At 39.5% G+C, this 25129-nt stretch overlaps 1 protein-coding gene and 1 long non-coding RNA gene across 3 annotated transcripts; one reads left to right on the top strand and one right to left on the bottom strand.

The window, feature by feature from the left end:
* The first annotated feature begins 37 nt into the window (after window positions 1-37).
* On the top strand, window positions 38-22776 carry LOC125080667 (lanosterol 14-alpha demethylase). 2 transcript variants are annotated; one of them, XM_047694628.1, is made up of 10 exons: window positions 38-57; window positions 2176-2274; window positions 6746-6922; window positions 8122-8248; window positions 9796-9970; window positions 11751-11870; window positions 12517-12712; window positions 13927-14022; window positions 15412-15580; window positions 21825-22776. In XM_047694628.1, the coding sequence occupies exons 3-10, from the start codon at window positions 6770-6772 to the stop codon at window positions 22001-22003; spliced, it is 1215 nt and encodes a 404-aa protein (XP_047550584.1). In that variant the 5' UTR covers window positions 38-57; window positions 2176-2274; window positions 6746-6769; the 3' UTR covers window positions 22004-22776. The 2 variants fall into 2 exon arrangements, with proteins under 2 accessions (XP_047550584.1, XP_047550583.1); XM_047694627.1 differs by lacking the exon at window positions 38-57 and adding an exon at window positions 275-601.
* On the bottom strand, window positions 1116-24958 carry LOC125080668 (uncharacterized). Its single transcript, XR_007121449.1, has 3 exons — window positions 24932-24958; window positions 8636-8640; window positions 1116-1702 (listed from the first exon to the last, which is right to left on the bottom strand). It is a non-coding gene; the product is annotated as an uncharacterized LOC125080668 (long non-coding RNA).
* Between the last annotated feature and the right edge of the window lie 171 nt (window positions 24959-25129).

The following is a 25129-nucleotide window of genomic DNA, read 5'->3' as shown; positions in this document are numbered from 1 at the left end:
CCCGCCCTTTCCCGGCGTTGTATCGTGGTGCCCCGCACCCCGGGCACGCAGGCTCAGGTGGCCCGCGATTCTCAGGGGGTGACCGTCTCTTTAGCTTTCGTTCTTTTCTGTCTCTGTACCACTCATTCCATAAGTGCAACCTGTTTTTTTCAGGGCCTCTCTCCTGGCGTAAGGAGACCTCGGCCATATCAAGACCTACTTGGGGGCGTGGTTAGCATCAGGCCCGCCCCGTTCTGTGACGCACAGGGTGGCGCGCGTGGGAGCCGAGAGTAGGGGGTGGGACTGGGTTTAGTAGGAGACCTGGGGGCCGGGGCCGCCTCCGGACGCCCGTCTACCGGCTTTACTCGCTCCATCGAGTCGGAGGAGCGGTGGCGACCTCGGCCTCCAGCGTCTCTGGCGAACTGTAGTGGCTGCAGCGGCGGTCAGGATGGTGTTGCTGGGTTTACTGCAGGCGGGCGGGTCGGTGCTGGGGCAGGCGATGGAGCGGGTGACCGGCGGCAACCTCCTGTCCATGCTGCTGATCGCCTGCGCCTTCACGCTTGGCCTAGTCTACCTGTTTCGCCTCGCAGTCGGTCACCTGACCCCCCTGCCCGCGGGGGCGGTACGTGCACCTTAGGGGATCCGGGTGGGGGACGCAGCGACCACTGTGGTCTAAGGGCTAGCGGGGCGAGGACAAAGTCGGCCAAAGTGCTAGCGGGAGTGGCGGCCGCAGCCGAGCTCAGATGGGCGACGGGGGCGGACGCACTGGGGACGGGGAAGTGGCTGCTCCCTCTGCAGCTTGTGGTCGCGACTTACTTGGTCTTGCTGGCTTTGGTGCTGGGGTTCCTGCAGTCTGTAGCGATTCTGGCGGTGGCCGCGTGTCTGGTCTTGGTGGGCGTCGTGCTTGCGGTGTTTATGGTCTTAGTGGTGGTTGTGCTGGCTGAGGTGCTGGTGCCCCAAATGGCCGAGGCCAGACTGTCGGCTGTAGCATTGAGCGCCTTGGTGGTCGTCATCTTGGTGACTGCCCTGGTGGGGTTCAGTATTCTTTGGGCTGTAGTATTGCCCCTAATGGCGATTTCTATCTGTATTGGGGGGGACGCGTGTTTGGTAGGGTGGGAGTGACTGGATTGTCCCTTCTTATGATGCTAAGTGTCAGTTTCTTTAATTTAGTGTTTTTATTGACCACTAGCTTCATACTTACCTAATAATATTTGATGAATGCATCCTTAACCAAACAACACCAAGTAGCTTTTAAAACTGCCCTTTTACTGACAATGGAATGTATGAACTTTTGACCAAGTCGTTTTTTAAAACCTAGGGCATCTAAAGTACCTTTTATAGTGAGTGAGAAGGAGTTCCTGCTAGTGCTGATCTACTCTAAAATCAGTGGATGAGGGGCGCTGGGTGGTTCAGTTGATTAAGCATCTGGTCCTTGATCTCAGCTCAGGTCTTGATCTCAGGGTCCTGAGTTTAGACCCCATGCTGGGTGTGGAGACTACTTAAAAAGTAAAATAAAATCAGTGGATGAGATGTGTTCTGTTGCCTCATAAATGTAGCTTCTTAAACATTTCACATCTTTCTATACCTCAAGTTACTGTTTGTCTTTTTCTATACCTTCTTTAGGCAAGATTCGGGAACTAAAATTGTGCGTGGTAGTGGTAAAGACAATACAGTTTGATTTTCCTGTTTTTTTTTTGGGGGGGGCTAATGGTTAAGAACGTTACTAGAGCCACCAATAAATAATACTAGACATACACTGGACAGTGTTCAGCATGTGTAATTACAATACCTTTGTGTTTGTCTAGTCACTTATACCATGTTTTGAGTTTCGGTTCTTTTTACTATGGCCACTCTCCAAAGATATTTGCAGTTTGGCAGTTTTTAAGTTAGGGAACTTTTTAGTATTAGTGGTAAATTTCATGTGTTTGGTCAGGAAATTAAAAAACTGAAATGGTTATCTTGGGCTGCCTGGGTGGCTCAGTCGTTAAGCATCTGCCTTTGGCTCACGTCATGATCCCAGGGTCCTGGGATCGAGCCCCATAAGGCTCCCTGCTCGGTGGGAAGCCTGCTTCTCCCTCTCCCACTCTCTCTGCTTATGTTCCCTCTTGCTGTCTCTCGCTGTCAAATAAATAAAGTCTTAAAACAGGATATCTCAAAATGAAATCTGAACCCGCAATTTTTTGTCTTCTTTTGCAGAAAAGTCCACCATACATTTTCTCTCCAATTCCATTCCTTGGACATGCCATAGCATTTGGGAAAAGTCCAATTGAATTCCTGGAAAATGCATATGAGAAGGTAAGTCTTCCAAATAATTATAGGAAAAGAAATTTGCTTTTCAAACTTTTTTTTAAATGGCAGAACATTAAAAAAAAAGTGTAATCTTAGGCTTATCCCGAGTATAGGAAACCCAATTAAATTGGAGCTGTTCCTGTTTAAGCTGGCGGGGTCTTGGAGACTCTTGTAACTTTTTCTGTGTCTTGGGTGATCTCTGAGACATCACAGAGGAAGGTTCTGGCAGCTGTGATTTAAAAACTACTTGCTTACTTAAAAGAAAAAAAAAAACCACTTGCCTAAATTTTGTACTTACTGATAATAGTTAAAATTGATACTGATCGGGGCGCCTGGGTGGCTCAGTGGGTTGGGGCCTCTGCCTTTGGCTTAGGTCATGATCCCAGGGTCCTGGGATCGAGCCCCACATCGGGCTCTCTGCTTGGCCGGGAGCCTGCTTCCCTTCCTCTCTCTCTGCCTGTCTCTCTGCCTACTTTGATCTCTGTCTGTCAAATAAATAAATAAAATTAAATTAAAAAAAAAATTGATACTGATCGATCCTTCTTTTTCTTAACCAGTCCCCTGTGGAATTTTCTAACCTGCTCTACATATCTGTGACTTCAGTTTCACTTGGATGACCCACAGGGTACCATGGCCACTCAGATCTTTGTCCCTCTTCTCTCTAGTGAGCTTTCCAATACCAGTTCAGCCATTTATCCCACAGTCCCATTGTGAATTGTTGTCACTCTTAACTCAGCTCCACAATATAAATTTAAACACTTTAGTCTTAGACCACAACTTCTTTTCCGGGCTTTCTTCTTCAGCTCCTTCCATTAGAACCATTCTTTGAGGGAGCCTGGGTGGCTCAGTGGGTTAAGCTGCTGCCTTCGGCTCAGGTCATGATCTCAGGGTCCTGGGATCGAGGCCTGCATCGGGCTCTCTGCTCAGCAGGGAGCCTGCTTCCCTCTCTCTCTCTCTCTCTCTGCCTGCCTCTCCATCTACTTGTGATCTCTCTCTGTCAAATAAATAAATAAAATCTTTAAAAAAAAAAAAAAAGAACCATTCTTTGACCTTATTAGATTTTCCAATCCATTGTCCCATTTACTTTCTCCTGACCGGTTAGCTTCTTTTCTTCACTTTCCTTTGTTTTCCAGTTTGGTACAGTGGTCCATCATTTCAGTGCCACTGTGGCCAATACCATACATACTCTGGATCTTTTCATTTTGCTTACCGAGTAAAACCCCCAAACTTGTGGGGATTTTTCTTTTTCTTTTCTTCCTCGCACCAGATTAGTTCCTTCCTAACATCATGATTCCCTACCTGAGTGAACTTTGAACACTGCTCAACAATCGTGTTATGCCAAAGTATGTCTGGCATACTTTCTACTCCTCACAATGATGATTCAAACCTTCACTTTTCTTTTCTTTTCTTTTTTTTTTTTAAAGATTTTATTTAGTTATTTGACAGAGATCACAAGTAGGCAGAGAGGCAGGCAGAGAGAGAGGTGGAGGCAGGCTCCCTGCGGAGCAGAGAGCCCGATGCGGGGCTCAATCCCAGGACCCTGGGATCATGACCCGAGCTGAAGGCAGAGGCTCAACCCACTGAGCCACCCAGGCGCCCCAAACCTTCACTTTTCTAAACTCCTAATTCTTCCTGTCTATCAAAGTAGATGACTTTGTCTCCTCTTTAGAGATGTAAAACCATCCAAAGAGAAATTTCTCATGTTCCCTCTTTCAGACATCATTCGCTTTTCTTCCTGTTACACTAATTATAAAACACTGACTTTGTACCGCTAAGTTCTTTACATAGATTATCTGACTGAAGTTCCACAAAAATCCTTTTAGGTATATCCATTGTATAGATGATAAAACTGAGAAAACAGGTTATATAATTTGTTCTTGGGCTCACCACTGGCTAGTGGCCAAGCCAGGATTTATACATCGTCTAATTTCTGAATCTGTGCTTTTAATAATAATAATAAAAAAACATGGTCTAATTTCTGAGTCTGTGCTTTTAATAATAATAATAGTAATAATAATAGTGGTAGTAGTAGTATACTAGTAGTAGTAGTAGTAGTAAACACAAGTAAATTTACTATGGCCAACACTCTCTTTTCTAATATATCTATAATATCTATATATATCTATTTATATATCTCTCTGTACACACACACACACACACATCATGGATAAGGTGATACATATTTAGTCTTGATAATAGGTTCTGTTATTTCCATTTTATGAATGAGGGAAACTGAAGTACAGAGAGGTTAAGTTCTCTGACTGTAGGACCAAGGTCACAACAGCTAACAGGTAGAGGACCTGGAATGTGAACCTTGGCAGTTTGGCTCCAGAATCTTGTGCTCTGAGCCCAGCAGGGGCTATCATGTTGATTTTATACTATTTTGCTTCCTTTTGGAAGTTAAAGTCTCAATCCATCTTTGATCTCAGGAACCTTATGCAATTCTTTCTTCTTTGTGTAGTGACTGCCTTCAACTGGATCTTTCCCATTTTCTCTGAAAAATTTTCAAAAGTCACTCATTTAAGACTAGAGCTTCTCTTGACTTACAGATCTCCTCTCGTGCCCCTCCCCCATTAGCAAGTTTTCTGTACTTACTGTTTCCAAATCCAAATCTCCTGTTTACTTACTCTCAGTCTACCCTAGTCTGTCTGTCAGCCCCTTCACTAATGAGCTCCATGTCCTAGTTTAATGAACTTGACCCCTCAGCTGTATTTTCACTGGTGACTACTCCCTCCTTCTTAAATGTGTCTTCTCTCATTTGCCCCCTTATTTCTCTGACTGCTTTTTCTCTAACTCATTAGTGGGCTCATGCCTGGGCATTTACTGTTGGGGTTCATGGAGGTTTGGGCCTTGGCCTTTAGTCTTTCCTAGGTGATTTCATCTCTAACCTGTGGCTTCACTTACTAAACATAGCTAGATGACACCCAAAGTAATATCTCTGGTTAAGGTCTCTTCTCCAGCTCCAGACCTAGATGTCCCAACTTCCACATGATTCTTCCTGAGTTGTCTCACAGGTGCCTGAAATCCAGCATTTCTGAAGGCTAACCCTTGGTTTTTCTCTCTCCAATCCTGGTTGTCTTGTTTTCTCTTCTCACCATTTTTCTGTTTGCCAGAAGCCTAGGATTCATTCTTGATACTTCCCTTTCTCAATCCATTGATGTCTGCAGATTCTCTCTTCAGAATAATTCAGTATCCATCTGCTTCTGTGTGCACTGCCCCATCATTACCACCTGGCAAGTTTTCATCATCAGGTTCCTGCAAGAGGCTCTAACTCGTCTGACATTCCTTCTGCTCTTGTTTCACCCTCCTCCTTATAGGAGCCAGAGGGATCTTTCTTTTAAAATATGCATATATCGGGCGCCTGGGTGGCTCAGTGGGTTAAAGCCTCTGCCTTCGGCTCAGGTCATGATCCCAGGGTCCTGGGATGGAGGCCCGCATCAGGCTCTCTGCTCGGTGGGGAGCCTGCTTCCTCCTCTCTCTCTGACTGCCTCTCTGCCTACTTGTGATCTATTTCTCTGTCAAATAAATAAATAAAATCTTAAAAAAATAAAATAAAATAAAATATGCATATATCAGTGTGTCCCTCCCATGCAGTTTAAAATCTTCTATGGGTTTCCATTGCTTGTAAGAAAAAACTTCCTAATATGGCTTATGAGACTCTGTATGGTCTAGGCCCTGCAGACTCAGCTCTCATCTTGTCCTTCCCCACCACCTGCTGCCCCCCATTAGGATCTTCGTGCATGCTGGGGTGTCTCATCCTTTGAACCTCAGCTCAGGTGGCCTTTCCTCCCTTTGGTCTCCCTTTTATCAGTTCTCTCCTCACGGAGTTGCTTTCCTTCCAATAGTACTTGTCACATTTGCACTTTTACATTTGTTAATGTGATTATTTGATTTAGTTGTATCCCCAGAGCCTGGTCTTTACTAATAATCAGAAAACTTCAAGGTAAAGCATTTAACACCCAACCAGATTAACAAAAATTTAAAAATGAAATCATTTAGTGTTGGTGGGATAGTAGTAAACTGGGTAACTAAATAAACTTCGGATGTCTTTACACAGCAAGCACAATAGGACAGGTCATAACCTTCGGTGACTCCTGTAAATTTATCTTTAACCAAGGGGGAAAAAAAGGCTGTGTTCTCAGAGATACTCATTGCAGAATTATCCATAATAAATAAAGAACTGACATATCATCCATATGTCCAATAATGAAAGAATAATTCCTAAAATTTTGATGTCTGTGTAAAGGATAGAGAATATTTTCAGTAGAAACTGAAAAAAAGCAGAATAAAAAGTTTGTATTTCACTTTCAACTGGATGAAAATAATTACAAATTTGGACAAAGACTGGGTGAATAATTGCATTAAAGTTTATGCGTGTTTTAATTTTCAAAAATGTTTTGTGAATTAATGAATTAGTGTTTCGTTTAGGGGTACATATTTTTCAGTATCATCACTATGGCTACTTTTCTTTCTTTAGTATGGACCTGTATTTAGTTTTACCATGGTGGGCAAGACATTTACTTATCTTCTGGGGAGTGATGCTGCTGCACTGCTTTTTAATAGTAAAAACGAGGACCTGAATGCAGAAGATGTCTACAGTCGTCTGACAACACCTGTGTTTGGGAAGGGAGTTGCATATGATGTGCCAAATCCGGTAGGTGACACCGGTATCTTCAAGAAAGACAAATCTGTAATATAATAGTTACAGCTGATAGTATAATATTGTACATTTAGAATGTACAATACTATACATTCCTTGGTTCAAAAAATTTGTAGAATGAGAGATTTAAAAGGAAAGGCCTGGGTAACTGATGAGGAATGGGTTATTGTTTTATAGCTGCAGACATGGGCTAAGCAATTTTAAAGGTTGCCTGTACAAAGAAAGAGAACTGATGATAACTTAGGGCATTAATTCGAGTGGGTAATAAGAAAATCCCATTATTTCATTGGAAGGGCCTCCTATGACTCTACTACCTGAAACTCTAGCATATGCACTCTTTTGAGCTAGAGATTGTTGGCTTTAGAAGTTGGTGTGATTTCTTTTCCCCTCTTAAAGTCAGATATTAAAGTGGTGCAAATTGATGCAAAACACAGATGAGATCATTGGCTCTGTGGCTTGGTGTGGGCTCTGGCTGAGATCGTACCACACATGACCTAGTATCCTAGTGTAGTGGTTAAGAGTTGACATTAAGTATTATTTCTGGGGATGAGCGAGGTGCGGGGGAATGAATGGCTCCCCAAGGCCAAATGCAAGAACCCTAGAAAATCCCTCTGGTCAAATATATCTACTCATTTTTTCACACTGATGATCAGATTCTTAAAATAGAAATGTCCCAATGGTTTACAACCATTGGTTGTCTCAGTGTGAATTTATTTCAGTCAGACTATATTGAAATTCTCGTTAAACTTCTGGAAGATAGTGAGAAGAATGACAGTTGCTTGGGAATGGAATGGGAAAATATATGAAGTAGTATAAAAATGATATGGGAACATAATGAACCTTTGGGGGCTTGTGTTAGTATCTGGGTTGGGTTGGGATGCTAGAACATAACAGGATAGGAAAGGGAAGCCCTCGGGTCAGGAGTGGGAAAAATGCATTAGTAGGAAGGAAAGGCAGTGGGATTCCTAATTTATCATTAGTTGAGGGCATGCATAGCAGGTATCTCTGTATGTGTTACTTCAGATCCATGTCTGGTGTAGTTTTAAAAAACCCTTTTATTATTTTGATTTCAATATCTTTTTTTAGAATATTGTTTTCTTCGAGTGTTACAGAGTTATAATAACCCAAATGAATCTTCCGATAAAACAAAATTGTGTTTTAATGCTTGGTATTATACTGTTAATATTTTGAAGGTTTTTTTGGAGCAGAAGAAAATGTTAAAAAGTGGCCTTAACATAGCCCACTTTAGACAGCATGTTTCTATAATTGAGAAAGAAACAAAGGAATACTTCCAGAGTTGGGGAGAAAGTGGAGAAAAAAGTAAGCAAACTGTTTTGGTTTTCCATTTGTCCTAGTATTTCTACTTTTTTTATGACTAGAAATATAAGAATATATGTGTGTGTGTAATGAAAAACCATCTGCAGCGTATGTAAAAACCACCTCAGATTATTGGAATGAGTATGTTTTGATAACCACAGAGTTAAAAAGACCTGAGAGGAAGTGATTATTGCTGTTCACCTAGCAAAAACCTTAGAATGGGTTAATTAACGTCCACGTATTTGTACAAATAGGAGTCATGGTTAAATTTTGAAATAAACTGAACGTAAGACTTTTTGCAAGGTCATTTTAAGACAAAAAGTAAAATAACTTTTTTTAACCCACCACGAGCAAGTAAAAGTCTAAATGATTTAATTTTGTATGTCCTACCCTATCTATCTGATATTGTATGGGAATGATTTATTTAATGAAATGAGTAAATTGAAATACATAGGCTTACTCTACCACCAAATGTTCCTATATGCTTTCTTGCATTATGTATAGCATATAATGAGTATAACTTGATCTTCTTTGGATACTTACGTGAATCCATTATTTATATTGGACAATAAGTGTTCCTCTCAGAGAAAATTCCCACCCCAAGTCAGGAAGCAACATCTGCCTTACTGGGCGTCAAGACCTCTGTGTGGGTCTCCATATTTTGGGTGTGGTCTTCAGTTTTTAAATGGTCCAGAAACTTCATTTTGTTTTTAAGCCACCTGAAGCTGATGTGATATATTTCTAACCATATAAGAAGCTGATGTATAAACCAAAATGCCAACTTAATAAGTATAAGTGAGACAAAGTTACAGCACTAAGAACACCAGAATTTGCTAAACTTCATTGGCAAATCTAACTGCAAAGCCAAGTGATAATTGGAAGTTCATTTGGTAAACACAGAATTAAAGAACAAGGCATTGGGTAATTTTTATGACTTTTAAATGTCATTCAAATGTGCTTCCCTGATGTATCTGTCTCCACTTTGGGATATACCAACTGATGATTAGCTACAGTTTTCTTACATATGTAGGCAAGACCTCAAATTTTAGTCCTGGTTTAACTGCTTTTGACCTTCGAACTCCTGTAACTTTATTGGAAGGAAGTACTTGGAACTCCTATAACTTTATTCATTTTTTAAAAATTTTTATTTTTAAATAATCTCTACACCCAGTGCAGGGCTCAGGCTCATGACTCCGAGATCAAAAATCACACGCTCTATCAACTGAGCCAGCTAGGTGCCCCTCACTGTATTCATTTTTATCTTCAATTTATCTTTTCAAGTTGAAGAGTTATGAGTGAGGTCCAGGGATGCCTTTGTGGCTTTCATTTTGGCTGTTCAGAGATGCTTCCCATCATGAGTTTCTTGCCTCTCTTTGTTGTGTCCATGTCTGTCTGTAGGCTCTTTTTTTCTTGAAGATACAAACAGGATATTGTTGGTTCTTGAGTTTGTATTCTCGGTTTTCCTTTGTAATACTTTTACATCTCTAAGAAAGTGAAAATTTCAAAAGACTGTTTGGCAATAGTAATGGGAATGATCTTTTTCCCTCTAGATTTGTTTGAGGCTCTTTCTGAGCTCATAATTTTAACAGCTAGCCATTGTTTACATGGAAAGGAAATCAGAAGTCAACTCAATGAGAAAGTGGCACAGCTGTATGCAGATCTGGATGGAGGTTTTAGCCATGCGGCCTGGCTGCTGCCAGGCTGGCTCCCTTTGCCTAGTTTCAGGTATGGATTAAGACACCGTACTTGCTTATTTAACTGTAGAAATGCTGCAGTGTTGGTATGCTTTGCATTCACCAAGATAAAAAAAATAAACATAAAACAGACAAATTAGGGGAGATTATGAGCCCCCTTCTTCTGTAAGAATTCAAGACAGGTTTTCCTTATCTAGTGAGCTCATTTAAGCTCAGTTTCAGTTGATAAGAGGTCATGTGTTGTGTATCTGTTCTCATTTAAAACCTACTTATCTCACATATTCCATCTACTCAGAAAGGTCTCCGGGCTCTACCTAACAGTGATACACCCCTCTATGCACTTATTTGAAAATATGACCGTTTTATAGTTTTTATAGTCTGTTGTGAAATTTCTTTGTTTTGAAGTATTAGTGCTTTTCTCACAACTTTACTGTGATTTCCTTAAAGGCGGGGACCATCTGATACAAAGAAATATTGCTTATAGGACTTGACATATAGTTTGGTGTCTTGCATATTAGTGGGTTTTCTATACCTGTTGATTCATTTCCGTTCAGGTGAGAGATGGGAGGAGTTAAACTGGTACTCCCCTTTTCTGCTTCTGCTACGTAGTTTTGTATAGTTTCAGGTTAAAGAGGGGGAGAAAAAGAGAAAGCCAGGAGAAGTTCTCTGGAATTCTTTGGAACTTGTAAAACATTATATTTGTAAGGAACTTTGCAGTTTTCAAAATGTTTTCATCCATAACCTGTAGTGGGGTCTCCAGAAACGTGCAACAAGCCGTTTTTCCCTTTTCTATTTCCTATACGAAGTCAGAAATGCCTGAGCTTGGTATGATAGACCTTTCCCACTTTAGCCCAGTCTTTCTCTGTCTTACCTGAACCAAATGATTTAACCAGATTATTCCATTCCCTTTCTTAAAACAGGCCTTCTGTTTTTCTGGCACTGCTGTGTCATATTGGGAAACATCTTCCCACATTGTCTCAGCAGATCCTCAGTAACAGTCTTACAAACACAGCGGAGCAGCAGTTTTTATTGGAAGGCTTAGGCAGTCAGCTAGGTAGTCAGGTTGCCTGGTTTTAAATTTCAGCTCCACTGCTTTCTGGCTGTGTGTAACATGCAGCTGCCTGTGAAGTGAGGCTAAGAGCATCTACCTCACAGGAGGTCAAAGTGGGTAATTTCTCAAACATGAGCACTCTACTTTAAAGGTTAAGAGTTGGGGACCTGAAGTTTGTTTTCTGACTATACTAGTATTTTTGCCCCTGTAAAACCATGTTGTCTCAGAAAATCAAAAGTAGAATCAAATCCTATATACTGTAGTTGTGTTCTAAATCCTAGATTTAGATCATCCTAAATAAATCTTAGGTTTATTTAAATTCTGACTCCTACAGAAAAACCGGAATGACTCTCCATTTTTTTCAAAAATTAATTTGGTTAAAATTGGAATTTCATAAAGTTGGAATTTCGTTAATTTAAATGAGTATTCTTCTGTTAAACTGGAAAATGGTTCTAAAGTAATAATCATAAGTCTTGTTTTAGACCTTGTGTTAGAACACAGGGAGTATATTAGGAATCAGGGATATATATATTAGGATACATTCCTTGCCTTTAAGGATCCTAGAAATCTCTCACAGTATGAGATTTTTACAGCTTCTCTTTTTCTTTTGGTTCTGAATTTCTTTATCAGTTGTTTTATTAGAGTCATTTAAATTAGTTAAATAAGATTGCTGTAAGCGAGGTCCTGGTTATTTTCAAAATGAATCTGATGCCAGAAAGTATGACATTATTTTTTAGTCATTTTTGTCTTTGAATTGCAGACGTAGGGACAGAGCTCATCGAGAGATCAAGAATATTTTCTATAAAGCAATCCAGAAGCGCAGACAGTCAGAAGAAAAAATTGATGACATTCTCCAAACTTTACTAGATTCTACTTACAAGTAAGAGCTGTTTGGATCACATGTTAAGCCGAAGCAGGAAATTGTATATTAAAACAAAGTTAAATAATATGTCCAGTTAAAAAGTAGTGATGTTGACAAAATTAGTAGCTATGAGCCTTGGGCTTGTTAAATGGATGAGACACGAATTACTGGGATCCCATCGCCTTCCTGGAGCCTGAGGACCACACCTGGGGAAACATCTGCTGACAAACCACAGCAACATCTTTTGTAATGAAAATCATACTTTTCTTTTGTCTGTCTCTTTCCCCTCAGGGGAAAAAATTCTCATTTGTGTTGGGCAAATGCAAGGCTATTACACCTGAAAAATTCACTCACTATGACCCTTTATTTAAATGTGGAGCATGGGGGCGTCTGGGTGGCTCAGTAGGTTAAGGCCTCTGCCTTCGGCTCAGGTCATGATCCCAGGGTCCTGGGATCGAGCCCCGCATTGGGCTCTCTGCTCGGCGGGGAGCCTGCTTCCCCCTCTCTTTCTCTGCCTGCCTCTCTGCCTACTTGTGATCTCTGTCTGTCAAATAAATAAATAAAATCTTTAAAATAAATAAATGAATGAATGAATGAATGAATAAATGTGGAGCATGGAGTGGTTCTGTTGAACTGTTAAATTCGTGTGTGACTCCTTCCACAGGGATGGGCGTCCTTTGACAGATGACGAAGTGGCGGGCATGCTTATTGGACTGCTCTTGGCTGGCCAGCACACATCCTCAACTACTAGTGCCTGGATGGGCTTCTTTTTGGCCAGAGACAAAACACTTCAAGAGAAATGTTACTTAGAACAGAAAACAGTCTGTGGAGAACATCTCCCTCCTTTAACTTATGACCAGGTTTGTTGCATTTTTCCTTTCATTGCTTTGTGACTGCAGTATGTAATGAATGGCTAGTTTTTAAAGGGGACAATTTGATATATTCTATTTACTATAGATTAAATTGTTTAGCTTCTTTTAGAAAATTCCCCACAGACATCCGTGAACTGTCTTAACATTGGATTCAGTTTGCTAGTATTTTGTTGAGGATTTTTGCATCTGTGTTCATACGGAATATTGATGCGTAGTTTTATTATGAGGTCTTTGACAGGTTTTGGTGTATGGAGAAATGCTGGTCTCAGAGAATGAGTTTACAAGTGTTCCCTCCCCTTTTATTTTTTTGGGAGAGTTTGCAAAGGATTGATAATCTTTCTTACATGTTTGGTTAGAATTCACCAGTGAAGCCATAGGAGTCTGTGCTTTTCTTTGTGGGAAGTTGATTATGTGTTATACATTTATTCAAACGTTTTGTTTCTTCTTGAGTCTTTGGTTTTGTCCTTCTAGGAATCTACTTTCTTCTAGGTTACCTAATTCATTGGTTTATAGTTATCATAGTATTCTCTTATAATCCTTTCTATTTCTGTAAGGCCAGGAGTGATGGCTCTTTCATTCCTGATTTTGTAACTTTTAAAATAATAACTTAATTGATACATAATTTACATACTATAGAATCAGTCCATTTAGAGTATATAACTTGCTATTTTTTGATATATTCAGAATTTTGAAAACCATCACAATTTTAGGACATTTAAATCACTACCAAAAGAAAGCTGGTACCCATTAGCAGTCAAACGCTCCATTTCCCTACCCCTGGCTACCACTAATCTACTTTTTGTCTGTATGGATTTGTCGTATCCTGGACATTCTCATATAAATGGGATCATACAATATGTGGTCTTTTGTGACTGGCTTCTTTCACTTAGCATGTTTTCAGGTTTCATACATGTGGTAGCATGATTTTTGCTAGTGTTTTCATTTTTTAGACAAGTGGATGTTTGCAGGCCCTTACTGTGCCATTCTTCAGGGTGATTACGGCTTATACTGATGGAATCTTGGCCTCTTTCCCTTGTTGACCATGGATAATGACAGAATGAGATAATCTCAGATACTGAACCAGTTATCTCTGCACTTCTACTGCAATATAATCTATTTTATTATAACCCAGAAATTTAAACACATACTGCTGAAGTAAATTAAGATATTTCTAAAACTCGGGAAATGTTTTCCCTTTTTAGCTGAAGGATCTAAATTTACTTGATCGCTGTATAAAAGAAACATTAAGACTTCGACCTCCTATAATGACCATGATGAGAATGGCCAAAACTCCTCAGGTGAGTCTCTTGGTTAGATTTCCCTTTCCATTCCTGTTCAATTTATCAAAAAGAAGAAAAATATAACAGCAAAGAGAATTTTTTAAAAAGATTTATTTATTTATTTAATGGACAGAGATCACAAGTAGGCAGAGAGGCAGGCAGAGAGAGAGAGGAGGAAGCAGGCTCCCCACTGAACAGAGAGTCCCATGTGGTGCTGGATCCCAGGACCCTGAGATTATGACCTGAGCCGAAGGCAGAGGCTTTAACCCACTGAGCCACCCAGGCGCCCCACAAAGAGAATTTTTAAAATTAAAAACGTAGAATAATCATTCCCATATAATTTCAATTTTTTATGTTCTAATATATAATTACATATTCCGATTATATAGATAATTTTATATAATTAAAGAGTATACATGCTAATCTGTTCCCTGCATTTTTATTTAACAATTAGGGTTTTTTGTTTTTGTTTTTTTTTTAAAGATTTTATTTATTTATTTGACAGACAGAGACCACAAGTAGGCAGAGAGGCAGGCAGAGAGAGAGGAGGAAGCAGGCTCTGCTGAGCAGAGAGCCCGATGTGGGGCTTGATCCCAGGACCCCGGGATCATGACCTGAGCTGAAGGCAGAGGCTTAACCCACTGAGCCACCCAGGTGCCCCATGTTTTTTTTTTTTGTTTTTTTTTTTAAAGATTTTATTTATTTATTTGACACAGAGCGAGGGAGGGGACACAAGCAGTTGACTGGGAGAGGGAAAAGCAGACTTTCTGCTGAGCAGGGAGCCCGATGCAGGGCTTAATCCCAGGACCCTGGGATCATGACCTGAGCCGAAGGCGGATGCTTAACGACTGAGCCACCCAGGTGCCCCGACAATTAGGGTTTTCAAAATGGTAGTATAGGGGCGCCTGGGCGGCTCAGTGGTTTAAATAAAGCCTCTGCCTTCCGCTCGGGTCATGATCCCAGGGTCCTGGGATGGAGCCCTGCATCGGACTCTCTGCCCAGTGGGGAGCCTGCTTCCTCCTCTCTCTGTGCCTACTTATGATTTCTGTCTGTCAAATAAATTTAAAAAAAAAAAAAAAAGGTAGTATATTTTTCTCCCCTGGTTTTTAAAAAAGCTTGTTTTGTTAAAAATTCTGTTAGTGTGGAAATATACAGATCGGATTGTGAAAGGCTCATTGATATCCCTCTGCTACCTCTGAGGTATTATGGCTTTTTAAAGTTTTCAGCCCAGTGTTGGGTCACTTGGAAATCATCTTGAGTGAAAATAATTTTTAGCTGGCCTATCATCTAGCTAGTTTTGAAAATATATGTGTATTACATGTGTTAATGCTTTATTACATAATAGTCTGGTTATTTGCTAAAATAGTTCTTATATTATCTAATGAAATGTGTTGGTTTCATTTCTAGACTGTGGCAGGGTATACCATTCCTCCAGGACATCAGGTGTGTGTCTCTCCCACTGTCAATCAGAGACTTAAAGACGCATGGGTAGAACGTCTGGACTTTAATCCTGATCGCTACTTACAGGACAATCCAGCATCAGGAGAGAAGTTTGCTTATGTGCCATTTGGAGCTGGTAAGATACCATTTTACATTTGAAATGTTTGTTCTGATAATATATTTATGTCTGTCAAAATAATCCATATGAATTTTATTTAAAAATATCTTTTCCTGGGGCGCCTGGGTGGCTCAGTGGGTTAAGCCGCTGCCTTCGGCTCAGGTCTTGATCCCAGGGTCCTGGGATCGAGTACCGCATCGGGCTCTCTGCTCAGCAGGGAGCCTGCTTCCCTCTCTCTCTCTCTCTCTCTGCCTGCCTCTCTGTCTACTTGTGATCTCTGTCAAATAAATAAAATCTTAAAAAAAAAAGTATCTTTTCCTTTCCTCATAGGGACATTCCTGTCAACATTTGTAGGAGTATAATCTTTGCCAAATTGGAAAAAGTATTTTCTTTGTTCTAAAGGAAATAGCTCAGTGAATCCTTGTATAATGCCCTGTTACCTTCTGACCAATTTAGTTTTTTCAGGTTTAATTTTTATAGTATACCCTGTTCTCCCTTCTAACAGTATTTAAAGCTCTTTGTGAATTATTTTAAAGAGCCACGGAAATTAGCACACCATTTGGGCAATTATTTCAGGCTAAACATGGTAAGAGATTATCAGTGTTTGAGAAAAGAGCAAAAGCAGTCTTATTAAAATTGAAGCTTTTCTGGATTGTTAGTCAACTTTTTGGTGCTCTGTCTGTATCCTTAGGATAAAATGGTCTTTAAATTTGGGCAGGTCTTGCATAGGTTTGCAAACTTATGCATTTCAGTTACCATCCTTAAATTATGCAGGCAGACCCTTGTTCCTGCGATAATCTCTCTCTTCACTGGTACTCTACAGATTAAACTACGTTTTATGACTTCTTGTTTAGCCTTTCCAAAGAGATTTGAAGTGGCACAACTTTTTTTTGTCATTGGTCACACTGTCTCCATATGTAAAGGGAAGTATAAAGTACTTTAGGAACTTCAGATCTTATAACTTTAATAAATAAATTTAATAATATGGTATATAACATCACATATGAAAGAGTCGTAGATTGTTCAAACAGTTGGAAGGGGCATTAGTTCTGTGGCCCAAAGTCTGCCCCAAAGAGGAGTCATTTCTAAACTGCTAATTGCCTGGGCTGCGCTTGAACTTTTTTAGGTAATAGATTGCTCAGTTACCTTCTGTGGCAGCTCATTTTGTTCTTTGGACAGATTCCATTTTTAAAAAAACTTAACATTAAATCTGTAATCTGGGGGCACTTGGCTGGCTCAGTTGGTAGAGCATGTGACTCTTGGTCTCAGGGTCATGAGTTCAAGCCCCCATGTTGGGTGTCAAGCCTACTTAAAAAAAAAAAAGTTGTAATGTTTCCTTTTAACATCCCATTGTGTTTAAAACATCCCCTAGTTGTTTTCTCTGAAATTATACTGTATATCTTTGAGCTGTCTGAATATAGGATATAATATTCCCTCAAATTTTTCACCATTGTGCTAGTTTCCTAGGGCTACTGTACCTCCCACAGACTGGGTGATTTAAAACAATAGACATTTATTCTTCCACATTTCTGGGAGCTGGAAGTCTGAAATTAAGATGTTGGCAGGCCTTACTCTTCCTGTTGGCTCTAGCGGACAGTCTTTCCTTGCTTGTCCCAAACTTCTGGTGGCTCTTGGCCATTTTTGGCATTCCTTGGCTTGTAGCTATATTGCTCTCATCACTGCCTGTCTTCATTCACTTCGCCATCTGCCCTGTGGGTGTATCTCTGAATCTGTGCATGGCTTTCTTTGAAGGACACACCAGCATTGGATTCAGAGCTCACCCTAATCTGGTATGACTTCATCGTAACTAATTATATCTGCAAAGTCTGATTTCTGAGTAGATATGGATTTTGGGGGGACACTGTTCTACCCCATATGATCATCATGTTAAAAGTGTCCCAATTTCTTTAATCATGACTTTGTAATTGTATAATTTTTTCTGTGTTGGTGCATGTAGCATGTAGCTTATTCATTGTCATATTACCTTTGTGAATCATCAGAATTTATCCATTTTTCTATTAATTCATAGTTAGGGTACTTCTAGTTTCCTGCTATTAAAAATAATCCTTTAATCTTCCTGTGAGTAAGCCAACCCTCTCCTTAGATGTTATATTTGCATATGGAATGGTTTGTAAACACCCTTCTTAAATAGGGCTCCTAGAAGTAAGTGCATTTATGGGCCATGCAGCACTGTGCTAGTAATACGCATTTTAAAATTTTTCCTCTATTTAATCTTCACAACCACACTATGATTGTCATAGGGCTAGGGACTGTCATTTATTTTTCAGAAATGGAAACCAAGGCTTAACAAGGCTTTTTTCAATTCCAGTAATTTGATCTTTTTGTATTCCCTGAAAAGCCATCTTTTGTTACTGAGCTTACTACTTTATGAGGTTTTGGTAGGCTGGAGAGATTGGAAGGCATTAGTCATTTCTGGCCTAAATATTTCTGATACCTTTTTTTATTAAGTTTGTCTCTCTGGCTTTTATATATAACCTTTTAAAAATACATGAATTATATTTCCTATTATTAAAATTCCCCTGACATTTTAATAAAAATTTCAAAGCAAAGTCAAAAGAATTTTATATTGAGGCCACCTGAGTGGCTCAGTGGGTTAAGCCACTGCCTTCGGCTCAGGTCATGATCTCAGGGTCCTGGGAGCGAGTCCCTCATCGGGCTCTCTGCTCAGCAGGGAGCCTGCTTCCCTCTCTCTCTCTCTCTGCCTGCCTCTCTGTCTACTTGTGATCTGTCTCTGTCAAATAAATAAAACTTTAAAAAAAAAAAAAAGAATTTTATATTGAACATTCATATACCCATTATCTAGATTCTGCCACTGACATTTTACTTATACTTGTTTTATCACATATCTATCCATCACTCGATTTACTTATCAAGTGCATTTTAAAGTAAACTATATATACATCAGTATATTGTCACCCTGCATTTTTCAGCAAGTATATAATAAACTACAGTTCAGTATTCTAGTTTTGATGTAAGATTTTACAGTGAAATATTCAAGTCAATATTCATTGTTTTGACAAAGGAATAACCTCAACCAAATCTGATTTTTAAAATTGTTATTGTTTCCCAGTCCTGTCTAAAAACCTTTGCCTGGCCCCAAGGTATGAAGACATTCTCCTCTATTATTCCCTATTAAAATTTGATGGTTTGGGGCACCTGGGTGGCTCTGTTGGTTAAGCATCTGCCTTTGGCTCAGGTCATGATCCAAGGGTCCTGGGATCAAGCCCTGCTTGGGGCTCCCTGCTCAGTGGGGAGTCTGCTTCTCGCTTTCCCTCTGTTCCCCTCCAACCCCCGCTGCTTGTGCTGTCTGCTCTCTCTTGTGCTTAATAAATAAAAGCTTAAAAGATTTTTTTGATGGTCTTAGCATTTATGTTTAGGTCTATGATCATCTGGAATTAGTTTTTGAGTTGGTGTGAGACAGGAATTGAAGGTTTTGGTTTGTCATTTTTAAAAAGATTTTATTTATTTGAGAAAGCAAGCAAGAGAGTATACATTGGGGGTTGGGGCAGAGGGATAGGGAGGGAGACGCAGGCTCCACACTCAACAGGGAACCTGATGCGGGCTCTATCCCAGGACCCCAGGATCATGACCTGAGCCGAAGATAGATGCTTAACCAACTGAGCTGCACAGGCACCACCTCCCCTTTTTTTAATGTTAGATACAGTTATTCCCATTGTATAACTGTGGGTTATACACAGTTATATGTGTGTGTATAAGACTTTTTCTTCCTTGGCTTGCTTTATTTACTGCCTTTGCTGATAATCAAATAACCATAAAAGTATGTCTTCACCCTTTGCTGTATTTCATCGTTCTGTTTGTTGAGCCCTGTCCAGGACCACATTGTCTTGGTTGCTGTGGAAGAAAAAGAACCCCACTTTCTACTCTACACTCTAACATTTCTGGCCACCAAACGTTTGGGTGTTTTTCCCACATGAATTTTCTATAGACACCCACTTGGGTGTCCTGCAGTTCAACTCAGTTCTGACACCATCCACCTGGGGTAATCACAGACCCCAGAGGTTAAGGGTGTAGTCCCACAAGACTCCCCCTTGCCCTCCATCACCTCAGATACCAGTTGCAAGTCCAGTTTGTCTCCTTTTCTTCTGACTGCTGAGCTATAAATCAGAGTTTTCTTGGTCTCCTCTTTGGGGTGCCACAGCTTCTTAAAATGGCTCACAGAACCCAGAATAAATAAACCCAGTTTATTTACTGGATTAACAGTTTATTACAAAGCGGAGGGATACAACTCAGGAAGAGCTTATTGAGGAGATGCATAGGGCAAAGTATGGGGAAAGGAGCACAGAGCTTCCATGCTTTCTGGGAATGCCACATTCCCACCATCTCCATATATTCACCGCTCAGGAAAGCTCTCTGAATACAGCTCTCAGTCCTCCATACTATAGGGGTGAGGCTTCATTATGTAGGCATGATTGATTAAATCTTTGGTGATTAATTCAATCTCCAGTCCCTTTTCTGTCCTGGAGGTCAGGAGTTAGGGCTGTAAGTTCTAACCCTTTAAGCACATGGTGGGTCCCGTGTCGTGTCCCCCCCCCCCCCCAGCCAGGCCCTACTCAGAGGGGATTTCTAGAAGTCCCCTCATTTACAAACCCAGGTGTGGTTGAAAGGGGCTTGTTTTGAATAACAAAAGTCTTTTTCTTTTATTGCTCTTTGCTCTTAAGAAATTCCAAGGTGTTTGAGGAGCTCTGTGCAAAGGATGGGAGAAAGAGCAAATATTTATTATAAACCACAGTATCACAGCTGTTGTACCTTTAGTATTGAAGTCAGACTTGAAGTCAGTTTAAGTCTTCCAACTTTTTATTTATTTTTTTTCCCCAAGACTGCTCTGGATATCCTAGGTCCTCCTTTGCATTTCTATATGCATTTTTAAAAAATGTTCTCATTTGAATTCCACTTAGTTAACATACAGTGTAATATTAGTTTTAGGGGTATAATATAGTGACTCAACACTTCCATACAACACCCGGTGCTCATTACAACAAGTGCATACCTTAATCCCCATCACCTATTTCTCCCTTTCCCCCTACCCACCTCCATTCTGATAACCTTTAGTTTGTTCTCTATAGTTAAGAGTCTGTTTCTTGGTTTGCCTCTTTTTCCCCTTTGCTCCTTTGTTCTTTAATTCCACGAGTGAAATCCGATGGCATTTGTCTTTCTCTGACTTATTTTGCTTAGCATAATAGTTTCTAGCTCCATCCATATTGTTGCAAATGTCAGGATTTCATTCCTTTTTTTTTTTTTTTTTTTAAAGATTTTATCTATTTATTTGACAGACAGAGATCACAGGTAGGCAGAGAGAGGAAGCAGGCTGCCCACGGAGCAGAGAGCCCAAGGAGGGGCTTGATCCTAGGACCCTGAGACCATGACCTGAGCTGAAGGCAGAGGCTTTAACCCACTGAGCCACCCAGGCGCCCCAGGATTTCATTCTTTTTATGACTGTGTAATATTCCATTGTATATATGTACCACACCTTCTTTATCCATTCATGTTTATAGATACTTGGGCTATTTCCATAATTTGGCTACTGTAGGTAATGTCATAAACATTGGGGTGCATGTATCCTTTTGAATTAGTATTTTTTATCCATTTGTTTTTGAATCAATTTGTCAGTTTTTATGTGTATATAACCTTTTAAATTTTGATCTTGGTATGTGTTGCTATTTTGCTTTATTAAATCCCTTTTTCTTCCATTGTTCTTTTGAAATGGCATTTAAAGTTTTTTTTTAAAGATTGTATTTTTAAGTAATCTCTACGCCCAGTATGGGGCTCAAACTCACAACCGTGAGATCAGGAATTGCACACACTCCCCTGATTGGCCAGCCAGGTTGCCCCTGGCATTTAAAGTTTTGATTGACTTTTAATTAGGGCTCTCGGTACAGAAGCTAAGAATATTCTAGTGTATTTCCAAAGTAGATTGTCATCATAGATTTCAAATCTTACATATATTTAAACTTAGATGTGACATTTCAAAAAAAAGCAATTAGAAGTCATTATATAATTATCCAAGTGCTGTTTCCCTTAAAAAAGAAACCTTGAAAATCTGAGATTTTTATTAACTTTTATTTTACATTCTTCTTTTATGTGAAAAGAATATGTCATCTTTCCCCTATATAATCTCTATATCTGCTATCTCTCCAAATTGTAAACAAATTTATCACTCCAGGAGAAAAGATGGGAAAAAGAATTTCAATTGATTCTTAAAAAATTTTCCTTTTTTTAACAGGACGTCATCGTTGTATTGGGGAGAATTTTGCCTATGTTCAGATCAAGACAATTTGGTCCACTATGCTTCGTTTATATGAATTTGATCTCATTGATGGATATTTTCCCACTGTGAATTATACAACCATGATTCACACCCCTGAAAACCCAGTTATCCGATACAAACGAAGATCAAAATGAAAAAAGGCCACAAGGAACTAACATGTGAAACATCACTGTAAACCGCAAAAGCATTTGAAGAGAATGAAGTTTACGAAACAACTCTGGGTGTATTTTTTTTTTTTAATTTTAAAGGACAACTAGCTTAACTTACAGTTTTTATATTTTCTTAACTGAATGGTTCCATCAAATCTAATGGCATTTCAGATACTTCCTAATAGCCTTATGATGGCTATTAAGGAAATCAAACTCACTAGTATGAAATTATTTAGGGGGATCTTGGTAATTGACAGATTCTAAACACAGTTTCCAGGTATTAATCTTAACAAATATAGCTCTTGGAAAGTAGGTTCGGGGTATTTACATCTTAGACTAGATCTGCAAGTAGAAAAAAGCCCAGAGGCCCAGGGAGATACTTGGAAACTCAGGTTATTTATTTACTGAGTAATGTTTGTGTGTGTGAGTGAGGATGGGTGGATAGGGAACTCCCATTTAAAGGCTTTGATAAAAAAGAATCTCATCAGTTGTTTTGGTATGATGATACCCAGCGATGGTGGAGCTATGCTGTAGAAAAATGTCCTTTGAAATTTTAACTGGAAGAAGCATTGTCTCCAGGAAATAAACAGATCTGACGATGACTTAGTAATTATGTTTCCTAAAAAATAATACTAAAGAATGCACAAGTATCTTAATCTAATTACTAAATGCTATATATTTGTCTATCTGATAAATTTCTATCTGGTTCCACATGGTGACATAAATGTGAAAGCCTGAAATAAAATCCTTAAGGAATAGCTTTTGTTCTCTTTGGCTCTCGGTGGTTTCCTGCTTCCTCTCTAGAATCTAATTAGGGACGTTTCTGTTATTAGTTCTGTTTACTAAAACTTAATTTAGGTTAAAAATCTTTTAGAAAAATACGAAATCAGAGATCAGGAACTCTGGCTTTAAGGTAGCATGGAGTATAGGGTCGGTCTTTGGGAGTATTATCATTGGCTGCACTGTGTGCAGCCTGTGTTCAAGAATCAACTCAAAGTGTAACTGGGGACCTGACTATATACTTGTAATTTGACATGATCTGTTTTTGCTGGATGAGGCCAAACTATCTTCCCTTATGTATAAGGGGAAGATGCTAGAAGGGTTGTGTTAAACTATTTGAGAAGGCAAAAAAAAAAAATCTCTGCTTTTAGAGATTTTCACATTAAGATTATCTGAGAAAAAAAATATTCACTAATTGTAAAGTGGTGTGCTTCAGTGAGTAGAATTCAGGAATCTAGGAACTTGTATGGGGGAAAAAAAATCCATCCTTGTACTAATTTCAAACTGTAATTTAGTATTTCCTTTATTTGTGAAGCAAAAAACTATACGAGCCTTAGCAATACCCAGGATTTTGAGAACAAAAATCACTGATTTTCCATTCAGATCTCCTGAAATGTCTTTTACTTCCATCACTATTTTAAAGTTATGGTAGTTATTAGATCAACTCCTAGATTCTTATTTCTAAAAACGTACTATTTCTATGTAATCGGTTTCCTTCACAACTCTATACATACGTGTTTAAAAGCACTATTCTGAGAAGGGACCCATAGTTTTCAACAAGACTATAAGAGAGGTTCATCGCACAAAGAATGTTCAAATCCTGAGTAAGGCTACTCGGTGCTTAGTGAGTAGTTTGTTTTAGACTTGAATAGACAATTTTTTAAAATTATTAACAAATAATGTATTATTTGTTTCAGGGGTACAGGTCTATAATTCATCAATCTTACACAATACACAGTGCTCACAACACATACCTTCCCCAGTGTCCATCACGCAGCCGCCCCATCCCTTCCACCCCCCTCCACTCCAGCAACCCTCAGTTTGTTTCCTGACATTAAGAGTCTCTTACGGTTTGTCTCCCTCTCTTTGGTTTTGTCTTGTTTCATTTTTTCCTCTCTTCCCCTATTATCCTCTGCCTTGTCCCTCAAATTCCACATATCGGTGAGATCATAGGATAATTGTCTCTCTGATCTGATTGACTTATTTTGCTTAGTATAATACCCTCTAGTTCCATCCATGTTGTTGGAAATGGCAATATTTCATTTCTTGATGGCTGCATAATATTCCATTGTGTTAATACACACTGTATCTTTATCCATTCATCTGGGCTCTTTCCATAGTTTGGCTTTGAACAGACTTCATTTTTAACCACTGACTCATGACTGAGAAGCATCGATAAGTTGTGGACTGCAGAGGCCTGATGTCATAAGGAGGGCTGATGGTCAGATAATGGGACATCTGTGCGTCTACCACCTTCTCCATTCTCTTTCATAGCAGAAGGGCCTTGAATGGCAAGCTATGCTCACTAAAAAAGGTCCTCCTCAACTAAATGCTTTGAAATACATTTGTTATTTCTGGAACTCCTCTTATTTAGAACCCAGCTGCTCATATGGAAAAATTAGGTAATTTGAAATCTTTGAGAATGTACAACTTGTTACCATAGCCTGTTTGTTGGTATAAAATCACAGACTGTCCAGGGGTAAGACAAAATCCTCAGGATATAAGCATTAAATACTACTCTCCTTGCTGTTTTAGTGAGATGCCGTATTTCAGGGAGGATCCTGGTTCAGCAATGCTGAGATTTACATTATGAGAGCTTCCCAATCTGGAATTTGGTTTGGACAGCAAGAATACTGCTTAATTCTGCTGGATTTAGAATTATGCTTAATACAATTTAAGATTCCTTCAGTTGAATGATTTCTGCATCATCCTAGTAGGCATGGCTTTGTGAAGACACTCCTTTGGACACAAGTAACACTAAACATAATTGGGCAATTATAGACTACTCATGAAAATATCAATATAGCTTTTAAAAAACAATATAAGTAGATGTAAAGTTGACATAGAGTTATATAGAAAACTTCCTTAAGGGAGAGAGAGAAAAATCCCAATAGTATCTAAAATTAGAACAACAGGGGCGCCTGGGTGGCTCAGTGGGTTAAGCCGCTGCCTTCGGCTCAGGTCATGATCCCAGGTCCTGGGTTCGAGCCCCACATCGGGCTTTCTGCTCAGCAGGGAGCCTGCTTCCTCCTCTCTCTCTGCCTGCCTCTCTGCTTGCTTGTGATTTCTGTCAAATAAATAAATAAAATCTTTAAAAAAATAAATAAATAA

The sequence above is a fragment of the Lutra lutra genome, chromosome 11 (genome assembly GCF_902655055.1).
Source record: "Lutra lutra chromosome 11, mLutLut1.2, whole genome shotgun sequence".
NCBI classification, from domain to species: Eukaryota; Metazoa; Chordata; class Mammalia; order Carnivora; family Mustelidae; genus Lutra; species Lutra lutra.
This window is presented reverse-complemented; position numbering and strand designations above follow the sequence as displayed.

Coding starts and splice junctions, on each gene's coding strand:
- LOC125080667 (XM_047694627.1), top strand. CDS start 428: ATGGTGTTGCTGGGTTTACTGCAGGCGGGCGGGTCGGTGCTGGGGCAG. Junction 602..2,175: donor CCCCCCTGCCCGCGGGGGCG/GTACGTGCACCT, acceptor CTTCTTTTGCAG/AAAAGTCCACCATACATTTT. Junction 2,275..6,745: donor TGGAAAATGCATATGAGAAG/GTAAGTCTTCCA, acceptor TTCTTTCTTTAG/TATGGACCTGTATTTAGTTT.